We start from the raw sequence: 14,465 nt of genomic DNA, 5'->3' as shown, positions 1-14,465 counted from the left end.
CCTCTCTCTCTCTCTCTCTCTCTCTCCCTCCCTCCCTCCCTCCCCCTTTCTCCCTCCCTCCCTCCCCCTCTCTCTCTCTCCTTTACTGTCGAAGGACCGCATCAGGAACATTTCATGTTGTCTCAACAAACCTACTGTCCTACGCGCAGATCATATTAATTGGACCGTTCTGTACAATGCTTTCAATCATTGATTTTGAAACATTCGAGAAAGAAATTGAGAAAGAAAGAGAAGCAATAAATATTGTGACCAAAGATATTAGAAAATTGAAAATAATAACATAAAATTACAAAACTGAAAATAATAATGTTTTTAAACATTGTATATATTGTCACATTATTTTTGTGGCATTATTTTATAAAGCATTTTGCAATTATTATTAATAAAATATTCGCGAAACATTTATATGATTTTAATTCATTGATTTTCGCTATATCGTGAACTTAAACAATTTTGATAAACGCTTCAAATATTTGTTGAAAAACTCTGTATTTGTCGACAAATTTTTGAAACGTAAAGCTTCTATTTGTTGGTGTTATTTAAATATTTCTAATTTATCATATATAACATGGTACACATTTCATACAATATACCTAATATTATTTAATTTATATATCGAATAATTTGTAATTTTAATTTGTTATTATTAATTGTTTTTTAATTCTTATATTTATTAATTTATTCTTGTTAATTGATCTGTGCCTTCTAAATAATCCAAAATTAATAGAAAAACAAAACGTTTGCAAATTTATTTTTTATTTCTCTCATAATTTCGTCTACAAGACAGTTATGCGATAAAACTTCTTGTTTAAATCCATGTAAAATGTTTTTTTGTCATGTCTGCGCAACGTGCATAAAAGAGATATCGGATTTAAAACTATACTGCTTTCAGACTCTCTCGATTTTTATATCTCTTCCTCTCTCTCTCTCTCTCTCTCTCTCTCTCTCTCTCCCCCCCTCCCTCCTCAGTTCTTGATAATAAAAATCTTTCTAAGACTCAAGAGCGCGATAGTATACCGGGATATTCTTTGAAAAATACGTCTTGTATTTTTCTCTACTTGTTAAATCTGTCAATATCGCGTAGTATATCAAGTGAAAAATTTACGCATGAGTTCGTGGTTAATGCGTTAGCGTTAGACGCGTGGCAAAGAGATATATGTATATCTAGAAAAACGCACATGCTTCTATTTCTAGGTTAATGGATACTTAATTCTGTATCGTAAATGTATATAGTGAAATAAGAAAATTGTACGTAGTTTAAAGGCCAGTTTTTTAATCTATACATGACGATGTGCACAATTGGCGTACCGTTCGATGCGGGATCGTCTAATAAATGAGTTCGATCATACTGTATGATTAATTTCGCGTAATACGTTCAACTTCGCGGGGAATGTCCAATCCATTAATATAATCATTAAGCAGGCTGTTCAGCACACTTGACAGTGCTGCGAGCTCGCAATTAACAGCATGCACGAGACAAACGGGGCCGCGGTTGACACGCTTACAAATTAACGTGTCAGCCGGGCGCCGAGAAATGCAGCCCGAGTATAAGCAAAATGGGATCGCATGCCTGGGCACGTGACATACAAAAATTTTCAGCGACGCATAACATCCAGTCGTTACGGATATTGTAAATTTTAAGACACACAAGAGAATACAGTGGCATATTATACACGACCGACGGTATATAAGCATCTCGAGAGCAATATTCATCGGATACGTCACTGCGGTTACAGTCGTATAGTTTCGGGAGTTTCAGGAGTTACGGCGTGTACGATTGAATATGAATAGTTCGCATATAGACATTCGATATCGATATCGATTTTTGACATTGATAATGGAAAAGAGTTTAATTTCCTGGATTGAAACGGTCTTCGTGTACGCGACAGTAAGTGAATAAATAACACAAAAATCAAATTTAAGATTTGCGGAAGATAAACACATGAAAAAACATTTTCGATATCATGTAAAATATTTTTTTGATAGTTTTTATAGTTTCTTTTCAGTAATGCAGAAAGAGCTAAAACTAGTAATGGTTTTTCTTTTACTTAAATTAAAACTACATTATGTATTTTGATTCTGAAAAATATAAATATTATATTTACTTTATTATTAAAATTTCCTTTTTTATAAGCAGTTACACATTTACATACATTTTTATTATTATTAAAAACAAAATTTCTCTTTACCGTAATTTGCTTGAAAAAGCATAGATAAATGATTAACAGTTTGTAAAGAGACTAATATATAATTAATCTACTAAACAGCGAAAGACTAATTATTTAATTAATTTTTTTACATTAAAATGTGTTAACAAAAATATATATGCAATATAATCAACGTGCAATTAGACTTATTAAAAATATTAAGCTAATAGCATTAGCAATACCTAAATAGAAAAATGTTTTAACACATTTTATTAATTTCATTATATTTGCAAAAGATAAACAAAAATCAACACAATTACGTATATTGACTTGTAATAATATTTGGTAAAACTCAATTAAAAGTCAGTATAACATTACGAGGTATCATAATAGAATTAGGTCTTCTATCCAACCTATTTTTCCAATGCAATTTCTTATATTATGAAACTAAAAATGGACATTTTGATTTTTATAACAGTCTCTTCTCATATTTATTGTAGTAAACAAGAATCCTCTTAAAAATAAAAGAATTTAAATAATAAATACACCATCGTACATTCCATCACCGTCAGTAGAAATAGTGCAACCAGACAAATCTCGAAGACAACTTTGAATATACGGATTCGACTTGACAAAGCGAATTCTATTTCAATAAAGAACAGAAAGTTCTGTTCAACAATTTTCTCACTTGGAAGTAATAGCGATATTGTTACTTCGCGTGAATCAACCTATACTTTTTCCGAGCTCATATTTTTTGCTTCTTTTATGTATACTGCAAAAAGAATTTCGAAAAATATTTCTATGATGCGTGAAGCTTTGCATGCATATTTTTAATCTCTAACAGTTTTGCCGGAAAAGAGAAATAATATTCTTTGCGTCCATATGCAAATTCGTCGTTTGCGCGATTACGACACTATAGTAAATGAGAGACGACGCGACGCAACAATTTTAATTCGAATAAACACAAATGTAATTTTTTCTCATGTTTACTTTTCGCAACGTATTTCAATAAAAATTGATGCGAAACTAGTTCGCGTTAGCACGTTCGTTACTCTTAAAGAAACTTTTCAGTTATCATTGTAAATTGCAGAATATAATTGTTTCAACTAGTTCGGAGAACAGAAATGAACTTTTTTCAGTGTAATAAGATTCAATAAAAATAAGTCATACATAACAAATCAATAAAAATTTGTTCTGATCTTTAGCTATAATTTATCTAAATGTGCCGCCAAAAATTTTATCTTATATGTATGTAATCCATTATAGCCGTTTCTTCACTAGCATTAAGATCTTTTCACACGTGACATAAAATGTCATTTATGATCATTTGTCTTCGATATTACGATGGTGGAACACGCAATATAACGTGACGTGACATGCTTTGATCAACGGCGCTCTTATACTTTTCAATCATTTACTATTATCTTTTAATGCCTAATTTAATATAATTAGTTCTAAAAATTTAGATAAATATGAACAGAATTAAATTATGATGTATGTACCAGTGTACGGAAAAATCTATAAAGAAATGTATGTAATATATTCAAATACATTATTTAATAATAATATATTGTCATGCATAAGTAACTACAAATTAATATCTTATACAATTTGCTTCAACATAATCGATAGATTAATGTTTTTATAAACATATATGATGTTGATAAAAAAAATAATATCTATCAATAAATAATGAAAAGAAAATATACACTATAATTTGTATTATCACAGAGTGATAATATACGTAATCAAATCACGGAGAAAAATTATAATACATATATAAAAGCTAAGAGATATAACTCCGTTATACTTTATCTTGATAACACATGACAATTAATACAGCTGCAGTGAATTCAATGCAAAGTTGATGAGTATATTCGCGCTTGTAATTACTACCCTCATCAGAATACAATCGATATGTATTCGCACACGATAATAATGCACGTATTGCAATCTACACACCTAATTCATAATAATGCGTCAGCGCCGGCACTGATAAATACAACATTATGATATATAATATCAAATTCAAACACGATGTGATAATCTCTGAATGTAGAAATACATGATCTTCTTTCCAGATTAATTTTCAATGAGTATTGTTCAAATAACACGTGCAAAAATTCCATTGCTTATTTACACATATATCATTGCATGTTGTAAATCATTTGTTATATAGAGAGATTAAGAAATGTCTCTAATATAATTTGTGTACGTTAATTATATTAGAGATAACGGTTTAATTTACAAGTTCGTAATAATATTAAAAATACGAGAAAAATATAAAACTTGCTATAATCACAATTAAAATAAACTGCCTAACTTTCACTATTTACAACGATCATGAACGTAAACTACGTTTGGTATTTGTTCAGTTTAATATGGAATCATTATCAAACAACTTTGATCTCTATATGTATAATTTACTAATAATGTAATAATAATATTTAGTCACGTAATTAGATACCGTTTACACTTTATATGATGTATATGATGATTCTGTAAAACACTATCAAGTATTTTCACATTTCAATCGACATAGACAATTGTCGCTCCAGTATTAGAGTACTTTAATAAATTAAAATTTACACAACATATGTAGAACATAATCTCATTATTATTCTCCTACCATAAAAAGAGCACAGTTATTTTGCCACTTTAAAATTAAAAAAAATTTTTTTTTAATACTTTAATACTTTGATACTTTAATACTTTATTGTAATCTACATGAATTTCTCTTTAATGCTTTTATATATAAAACATTATATATATATCTAAGATATATGTACATTAATGTGTATGTATATATATATATATATATATATATATATATATATAATATGTAAATCAGTATCATAATAAATTTGATATAAATAGACTACTTGAATTTGATCTATCGATTAAACTTTCCGGTAAGCGATAAGCTGTCGTGAAACAGACGCTATTCCGTTAAAGAGTTCTCATCCTTCTTGTAACTTTTACCGTCATCCACAAAAAGATGTCAACCGATAAGTCGTTACGACTTTAAAATTATTTATTATTTATGTAAATAGATCCGTAAATTAGAAACGACTTCATGATATATTTTAATGATTAATTATAATATTTAACTAACTCATCTCGTATCCCTATAAATTAACTTTGTTTTTACATTCTGCCAGGTGGTGTACTGAAATGGTTTACGTTGTTAAAATGTGGAAAGTTGCTTGTAATGCGAAGAGTTACTTAACTGAGTGAAGTAAATGAGTTCAGTCTGTTCTGCATACTTCAGAGAAACAAACGTTCTCAGGTGCAACTGAAGCTCTCATGTAACAATATGTAGAGTCTTTTAGAACAAATCAGTAAGTTTGTAAATATTTAAACTTTTCATCATCAACGTTCACGCATACATGATCTTGCATACACATACGATTGTGTCTGATCGAAATTGAATTGTAGCTTTGTAAGATAAAAATTAAATAATAAATTTTACAAAATTATTATATATACCGTCAATTAAAATTACTGTCGAAGCTTTATGGCCTGTTATGAGAGAATATAAACCACGAATTTTAATCTCAAACATTCAAATCTGCGTGCTACATCATACATATTGTATATATGTATTCTTCAGATTTATTACATCTAAGACGACGATTAAACACGTTAATATTACTAATTAAGTTTTCGCTGATATTAACCGCGGATGATTTGTTTGCTAGACAATATTTCATCGTTTTTTAATATTATAGGCAAAATCATATTTTTTACGTACCTCGAAATTTTGCCTAACTGTTGATAAAAGCATATATGTTATAATATATTATCCAATGAAAATTCCGCAATTCATAGTCTTTGGTGAGAAACCAAAATTTTTTTCATGAAAATATATCTATGCGTCGTGATATATAATTCGGTGTCATACTAAATTTGGGAGCAATGTTTCGTGAGCCATTGCCTTTCCTTTCCCGTAAAAAAATAATTCTACCTATTCCATAAATTCAAGCTGTGTGTAAATTTGTCTATAATTCTGATTTTTAATAATATCAACGCTTATTTAAAGTATACGGACTGATATTATGTAAATTATTATATTTATATATAGATTGGTTAGGTACGTAAAAATCATTGTGATTTCGTTCAAATCTGATCTGCATGGTTGCATTTCATGCATCATGTTACTTTTAATTACGGAATTATAGATATTTACAGATTATAGTTATTAGAAAAAAATATATCAAGTAACATTAGAATAAATTTTTATAACAATTAATAAACAACAAATTTTTAAAACTATCATTAATTATGCTATTTATATGTGTTTATGATTGCGTGCTTCAAATTTAATTTCCCCCTTACGTCTTTTCTTGAATGCAATCATAAACACAGTTCGAAAAATGTTTATATACGCGTACTTGAGTCTATAGAAAACTCGTAGGACTTTACGGTAACACATATAGTACATACGTGCGGGCAGAGAAAGTACACATATGTCGATATAATCTTCTTATTCTAGAACAGACATGTATCGCGAGACTATTCATCGAATCCGCAAACTAACTCACTCTATCGATGCTTTACCTAAAATTTGCATCGACCGGAATTGGTATCGCTCGATACGTCTCGATAAGGATTATCCTCCTAAGTGTAAATTTACACGGGAAACCAAAAGACCGCAGCTGTTCGCGTGAGCTGCGCAACTGTAGTAAGCGAAGATAAACGTATTTGCTATTAAATTGCACGATTCGCAATCCGGTAACATCAGGTAACAGAGATTCCGCCTATTTTACGAAGCAATAGAATCGCATATCTTTTTGCGACAAATGATTTTCGCGCGAAATAACGAAAGTTATACTTTACGATAGCCCTACGATAGCCCTACGCGCGACACCCGCAATGCGTAGAGATACGTATGTATTTCGCGATGTGCTGCAAAGTATCGGGCGCGAAAAGTACGCGCCTAAATATTATTATCGTGTGAACCTGTGATGAGGGTAATTATTTCCGTCTGCAGCACGCTTCCCGCGAAATGAGCCGGCGCCACCGGGGATGACGCTGAAGTTATGTAAGGCATATATACACTACACACCTATATCCAAAAACTTATTTCATTTAAACTTCCCAAGCTAGCGGAATTGATAAGCGTGAAACGTAGCCGTGATGTATTCGTGCATTTCTACTGTTATGTATAAGGATATGAGCGAGTAGCACGAAACTTGCGAGATTACCGACTATAATTACCTCATTCGAGTGGTCTTATGATCAATTTGATAAATACAGATGCACTTTAGGTGTAACTATTTTTTTGTTTCATGCCTATATACGTAAGTTTAAACATGCAATTCGGAAATTTGGAATTAACAGTATAGGGATACGGTCCAATTTTATTTTCAAAGAGACTCAATTTTTCAATTTTATTTAAAATACAATTATCAAAATAATTATAAATTATTTAGACAAAGTATGATCTCTTATTTAAGTTTCTTATCTAAATTTCTGCTAAAAGAAAACGAATTGTAAGAATTTGTGACTAAAACGATACATTTCGAACACCGTATAGAAAAGCACTTAGGTATTTCCAGAGCTCGTTTACGGCTCGTTGATTCACGTAATTATTCCGAATAATTATGCCGCTATTTTCTTAAGGGTGGAAATACTGTCCACTCTTAAGTCAAGTAGCTAATTAAAGTAACGTTCGAAAAAAATATAGGGAGATGTTATCGAGGGAATTCGTACTTCTGCTTACCTTTATGCAAAAGTTTCGGTGAGAAGTAAGTATTTAGAGGTAGAGACTTCTATTCACGGCGTGACTGTTATTAATATCTCCCGACAGTATCCTTCTGAATGTAAATTGATAAAACTTTACAAAAGTTAACGAAAGTTCTGATTGCCGCGAAACAAAGTCCAAAACGAAATTAGTGACAAACTATTTCCGTAACAAAAGCCCCAGTATATAATAGTTCCCTTTCATCGCGAAAAGCGACATGATACTTAGGAGAAGTGATATCATGGTAGTCGCGAAAATATGTGATTTCGTAGTTTATAAACTTAGTTCTATTACAAAGTATTGCATAATAAATTTAATGTTAATTTTAACGCGACAGAATTTACAATCGAAGACACGTTCGCAATCAACAATGAAATATTCCCTTTATAGAAATGTAAAGAATCAATTTTAATTTGATATAAGAATGGAAAAATATAAGAAAAAATTTTTATTTTAGAAATTTAATTCACGCGTATTAACGTACCATTAGATAATAATTTGTTGTATTTGTATATGATTAGTTTTTACTTTTAAGATAATTGTAAAAGTTCAGACACATGATTCTCTTATAATGCTGAGTCTACAATACGAGTCGTGGGTCGTGGAAAATTAACCAATCACAGTCGAATTTGAGGAGAATAATCGGCTGTGATTGGTAAATTTCTTGCGACTCGCGACTTGCGACTCGCATTGTAGACCCCGCATAAGAGTTTGATATAATATTTAATTGCGTCTTACAACTATTTGAATGTTTTACGTTTCCCATTAACATTTAATAATTACCAGCAAAATTTCCCTGAATCACGTCCCTAAATTCCTAGATTTTTCTATATTTTTGCTATATTTGTTATCAAACCGGAAAACTGAAACATATTTCAAAAAAAATATTCATTGTATCTGCAGCTCTTGCTAAACTTGCCAGTTTCCGTGACGATGTAGCATGTTGGTGCGATCGTTCAGAAAATATCAGGAACTTTCCATGCATAGAAAATGTGAAAAAGTATAGAATACATATTACATTCGTATTACGTATGTTTATACATGCAGTATCATCACTTTGATACTTCTTTTGTGTTTCGTTTCTCAAGTCAAAAATATTTACTAAGTTTCATATGCCGGAATTCATAACAATTTACATCATAAATACATAAGATAAATACATTAAACAATGAGGAGAATTTTCTTCGCCAGTGAATAAATAACAGTATAAGAATTCTTTGACTATAACCGGCAATTTAATTAAAAAGTCAACACGACGTTTCGACTCTAATTCGAGTCCTTTTCAAGTGTATAAATATTCTTATAGAGCAATTCATTCGTCACGACAATGTGTATGCTTGTGTGTTGTAAAGAGATAGAACATGGTCAAATATTAAAAATCGATGATAAGTAAACATCGGCTCGAATTAAACCATGATTTTAATTGGCCTGACATAAAAATTTTACATAAAGAAAAACATGTTAAAAAGAGAGAAATTGCCGAGATGTTTTTAATCAAAAAACACAATCAAACGCTCAACCTCCAAAACGACATCGAGAATCTGCCAGCAATGTACGACAAGTTAATAACGGCTATATAGTCAACCTCTATTTGTCTTAAATATAATTATTGTTTATTACTTATTGCTCATTGTGTTGCTCGTCACCGGGGAGTGCAGACGTGTTCCCTGACACAATCGATTTTTAATATTTGACCACGTTCTATCTCTTTACAACGCACAAGCATGCACGTTGTCATCGTGACAAATGAATTGCTCTGTAAGAATATTTATACATTTGAAAAGAACTCGAATTAGAGTCGAAACGTCGTGTTGACTTTTTAATTAAATTGCCAGTTCAATAGTCAAAGAATTCTTATACCGTTATAAATACATTAAATATCTTTTTGTAAAAAAAATCAATCAATATCAAAAGGTTTACTGTTAGAAACTGACATAACTTTGTCCATTAATTGCATAATGTAATGTTGCAAAATAATACGTAGAAAGCCACAAATACAAAGATTATATTTAAATAATAAATTCATTTATTAAATTGTATCGCTACATTTTTATTGATTGTAGCCATTATAAAAATCACATGTGTTGCAACTGCAGTACACGTGCATTAAATACATCCAATTATATGTTATTTTTCTTTGATGTATTTGTTGTATTATTTCTTATTTATTTAAACTGATTTATTTAAATTAATTCAAACAAGTTTAATATTGGAATATTTATATAGCGTAAAGAACAAAATATCCATATCATAATTTTTATAAACAATTAAATCAAATACGTTTTAAATTAAAGCGTTAATAAATAAAATATTATTCAAGTAAAACTCCATAAAACCATCAGCTGCAGCGATTTAGTTTTTAGATAGCAAATATATAAATTTTTAAATAAGCTTATATTTTTTCGCATATATTGAATTATTATATCAAATTATACATATAAAAGGTAAATGTACCAATGTCTGGACACGTACCTATGTATCTGGACATTTTCATCATTTTAATCCTTAAATACCTAAGTTACAACGCGAATTAAAATCAAAGAATCAAAAATAAAAATATTTTTCTTGTATTATATTTTTATCTTTGATTTCAATTCGCGTTATATTTATTTAAAAACTAAAGTGATATAAAGGTGTCCATACATAGGTCTTAAGTGTCCCGGCATTGGTACATTTACCTTATATATTTTTTTTCGGATCTTGACTCCTAATTTTGTACATTGTGAAATAATGTTACTTTTGTAATTTGCATTATTAATTAACACACGTTTGCGTATTATTGCTATGCGGATGCGACATATCGCGTTCCAAACGGTCGTCGCCGCTTTTAGAAAGCTTCTGTTGCACTTACTCCCTTCTGCGTTTGCCTGCACATGCGAACGCGCTTCTCGGCCTACCGTATTATATTTGTTAGTTTCCGAGCAAGCGGCCACACAGATTTAGAACTTGCTTGGGACTTGGCCAACACGTGACGTGCTTTCAGATTACTAGAATTTGAAGCATTTCCGACGTAATTGCGCGCACGATGTGCAAGCGCAATAGGCATGATGTTATATAATCATGCATTTAAAACTTTACTTCAAAACATCATCGCGTAGCAAACTAATTTTATCGAAATGTGATCAAATAATTGTTAGATAAATTTAGAATACCTTATGTGTTTATATTGTTAAAAAATTATGACAAAAATACGCGAATATAATTATATCCGTCAAAATATTTCTTCATTATAAACTTTCTTACAGTCGATAGGTACATTATTATTTTGTAGATTATTTCACTTTCAATTAAGTTTAATTGTGTTTCCTATACATGTAATCTTTTTCTGAACATATCAATGACACGCGATGATATATCGCGCGCATATAATTTCAAATTGTTTCGTGCAACGAAAGTTATGGCACTAACGCCGCAAAACGGCGTTAAGTGATTTTCAGGATGTCGTTTATATGCAAAGATACACATCAGCGACGAAAGCAGCTCGAGACGATTTATACATTTTTTCGCACAAGATAACATCTATGTATGCATCGTGTATAATAGCGTAGATAGGGTCAGCGTAAATTTATTCTCCACGGATATTTAAAGAGCCCGCTCAACGTCATGCAATATATTGATGTACTAGCTGCGTATCGCTATTTTTAAATTCTGATAACATTTCTTTACTATAAACAAAACAATTGATTTTTAGTATAAATAGATAAGTTATCCCAGCATAGTTAACAACAGTACGCGACGTCGTAGGATATATAGTAAAGAGATAATAGATTTCGTGTGAGATCTCAAGAGGGATGGTATCTCGCTCGTAAAGGGTAGTTCGATATTCGCGAAATCTGTAATCTCAGCCCGCACTTTCGCGCAGCGTGAGGTGTAACAACATACATTACAGATTCGAACGTAGAAATACGGCGTACGAAAATATTTTCCATTCTTTCCTCTCGTGATATCGAAATTTGGTGAAGCGCGATCGGGGACAACCTTTTTTCATTCGATACGGGAATTTGATTACGAGCGCGGTGGTGCATGTGATGTATCGAATAACGGGGGTGCATATGTATCGCGGTCGCGGTGAGCGCAATGTATGCGTGCAGCTTGAATTTTTCCCGCAACCCCTCAAGATGTGCAGATACCACGTCTGTTTCTTTCCCTTTCATCTGATTTTCAATGGCCGTGCACACATCCGGGGGCTGTGCGCGACGGGCGGCGGCTATTATTCCGCGGCCTTGAACACGCGAGGCCCCCGTCCTCGTACGGCTCACGCTTAGGAGTTGCAGCAGGGACGCGCGCGAATGTTCGCCACGTTCGTGCAACATTAAAATCTCGTTTCGCTGAATCGCAGGTGGGACAGCCGGACGTTGCTTTTCCACGGGGGAAATTATACTCGCGTACATAAAAGCATTTTTCTCTGAATTTCTGGTCGCTGAGCATTATTGTTTTCCCAACCCGTCGGCCGGATTCCTTCCGCCGAGCTTTTCAACTCTTCAGACAAGCATAAAGAAGTCTGACGCTGCTGTACATTTTCTTATATTTCTGCGGTCATTTTCGCGAATAATTTTGGCGCCATACATAAATTGTTATTTCTATTTTTGCTTTCTACTGGAGTCGTAAACATATTTATTTGAGAATTTGTAATACAAAGACATGTAATAACAAAATATATTTTTAAACAAGTTAAGATTTTGTGATCGATCGTCTCATTGGAATCACTATTAAAAAGAATTATTACGAAAATAAGGTAATAAAAAATTACATCGCGAACAAAAATTTCATATAAAATATAAGATATCTATATATGAAATATCTTATTATTTATACGTAATGTTATATAATTTGATTCCGTTCCCTGTTTTTTTTCGGCGCTATATTACTTTATTATTATTACATGTCAAAATATTCGTGTGAGTATATGCATACAGCAGCCTTCAGTGGTCGAAACTGTGTCGCTAAAAGTGACTAAGCGCTACCAAGAAAACTCTGCTCCGCGAACAGCATCATAGCCATTTACATCCGTTTATTTATGGATGATAGAATAACTTCAAGATAACAAGTTAAGTAGATTTTACGATAAAGTTAATTTTTATATTGTGGCAGATGCCTCGTTTTTCACATCGAGTGCGGTAGTAATTGTTTTATCGCAATTTTTAAAGGGCACGATCTTTATTTTATATAGTAATAAAAGTGAAGCGAGAACTCAATATCGAACAAGTTTCTCTCTCGAGTTTTTTTTTTTACGTTCTCTTCATTCTCAGTACATTAGATTGCACGTTTATATATCACGGTATTCAAGCACGTTCGCTCAAATTGTTTAGACAAGCACCTGTCAGACGCATATGATGCATCACATGTGTAGATGGAACTCTTAGCGATAATCCCGGATTTATTTGCGGACCGATCTCGAGGGAGAAATTTAGGTCGCTGACTCACCCTCGGCTCCGCGTAGGAGGACGAATCCGCCGAGAAACAGGAAGACGACCGCCGCGGCCGCTCGCATTCCCACACTTATGCGGAAGAGATCCTGTCGTCGGTGCATGATCGAGAGGGATCCACCTGGGATGTCGGTACGCCGACGTGTCTAAAACTTTCCTAGAGCATCACATTCATCAAAAGCACTCGTGCGCGTTCACCAAGATAATCACAGTAATCCACAATCACCGTCGAATCAGCGAAATCGGCGGGAACTCACTGTTTCATCAGCACGATCAGCGAGATATATACTCTTACCGGCACCCCGGGATTCGGCGATCGTAAGAAGAAACTCGCGTCTTATCGAAATTGGCGATCGGAATGAAAATAAGGAGCGAATGTTCGAAAAAGGTGAAAAAACTGGATAAACACGTTCAGCACTTCTGACAGGGAAATTGTCTGTCGATGAGGGAGATTCTCCGTAAAAAGGAAGACTGATAGGAAGAAAAGCGAAGAGAAGAACACGTGCGCTCGATAAACTGATGGGTCTTCCGCTGTTCCAGGGCGTTGACAGCCGATGAGATCTAGCGGATGATCCTCTCCACGGTGAGAGGATCCGCGATCGACACCGACGGACGATCTCTCTTCCGGTTACCGATGATTTCGTAAGGGGAGCCAGAAGAAAAACGTTGATGACGAGATTAGCGGGAGCGAACAACCGAATCAAAGACAGAGTCGCGAGCGACTGGCGGGTCGGCTCGTCTCGAAGCGAGGACAGAGCGGCAGAGGCGAATCGTACGCTTACCCGAAACTAAGCGATTCGCGGTCGTCGGCGCGGCGCGCACCTGTCGTTCCGCGGGTCGCTGCGCATGTCCCTAGCCGAGAGAAGCCGACAACCGACTGCCAGAGGAGCTGCTCCGTTCCTGATGGGGGTGCGGGTGGATGCGGCAGGTGGGAGAGACGCGAGGTGGTGCGAGGGAAGGTCGATGGGGGCGGTTGTATGGCATAGTAAGCCGCTCGAGGAGGAAAGAAGGGACGGAAGCAGGGCAAAGACCCGCGGAGACTCAAGGTGCTCGTGTGCGGATGTCAAATTAAGATTTTCCATACGATCCAGTTCTACTCGAGTGCGCAGAGTCTGGTCTCTCCCTTTCTCCCCCCTCTTGTTTCTC

General features: G+C 33.6%; 1 protein-coding gene across 7 annotated transcripts in view; it reads right to left on the bottom strand.

The window, feature by feature from the left end:
* Nucleotides 1-14,184, bottom strand: part of LOC112466113 (hemicentin-1) — a 163,369-nt gene extending 149,185 nt beyond the window's left edge. For all 7 annotated transcript variants that reach the window (XM_025034009.1, XM_025034002.1, XM_025034006.1 and 4 more), the window contains exon 1: nucleotides 13,318-14,184. In XM_025034009.1, the coding sequence (XP_024889777.1) occupies nucleotides 13,318-13,423 (106 nt within the window). In that variant the 5' untranslated portion in view covers nucleotides 13,424-14,184. The remainder of the gene's footprint in view (nucleotides 1-13,317) is intronic.
* Between the last annotated feature and the right edge of the window lie 281 nt (nucleotides 14,185-14,465).

This window comes from Temnothorax curvispinosus, unplaced genomic scaffold, assembly GCF_003070985.1.
Source record: "Temnothorax curvispinosus isolate PA1 unplaced genomic scaffold, ASM307098v1 QBEX01015898.1, whole genome shotgun sequence".
Lineage (NCBI taxonomy): Eukaryota > Metazoa > Arthropoda > Insecta > Hymenoptera > Formicidae > Temnothorax > Temnothorax curvispinosus.
The sequence above is the reverse complement of the archived record's forward strand: the minus strand, read 5'-3'. Positions and strand labels throughout refer to the sequence as shown.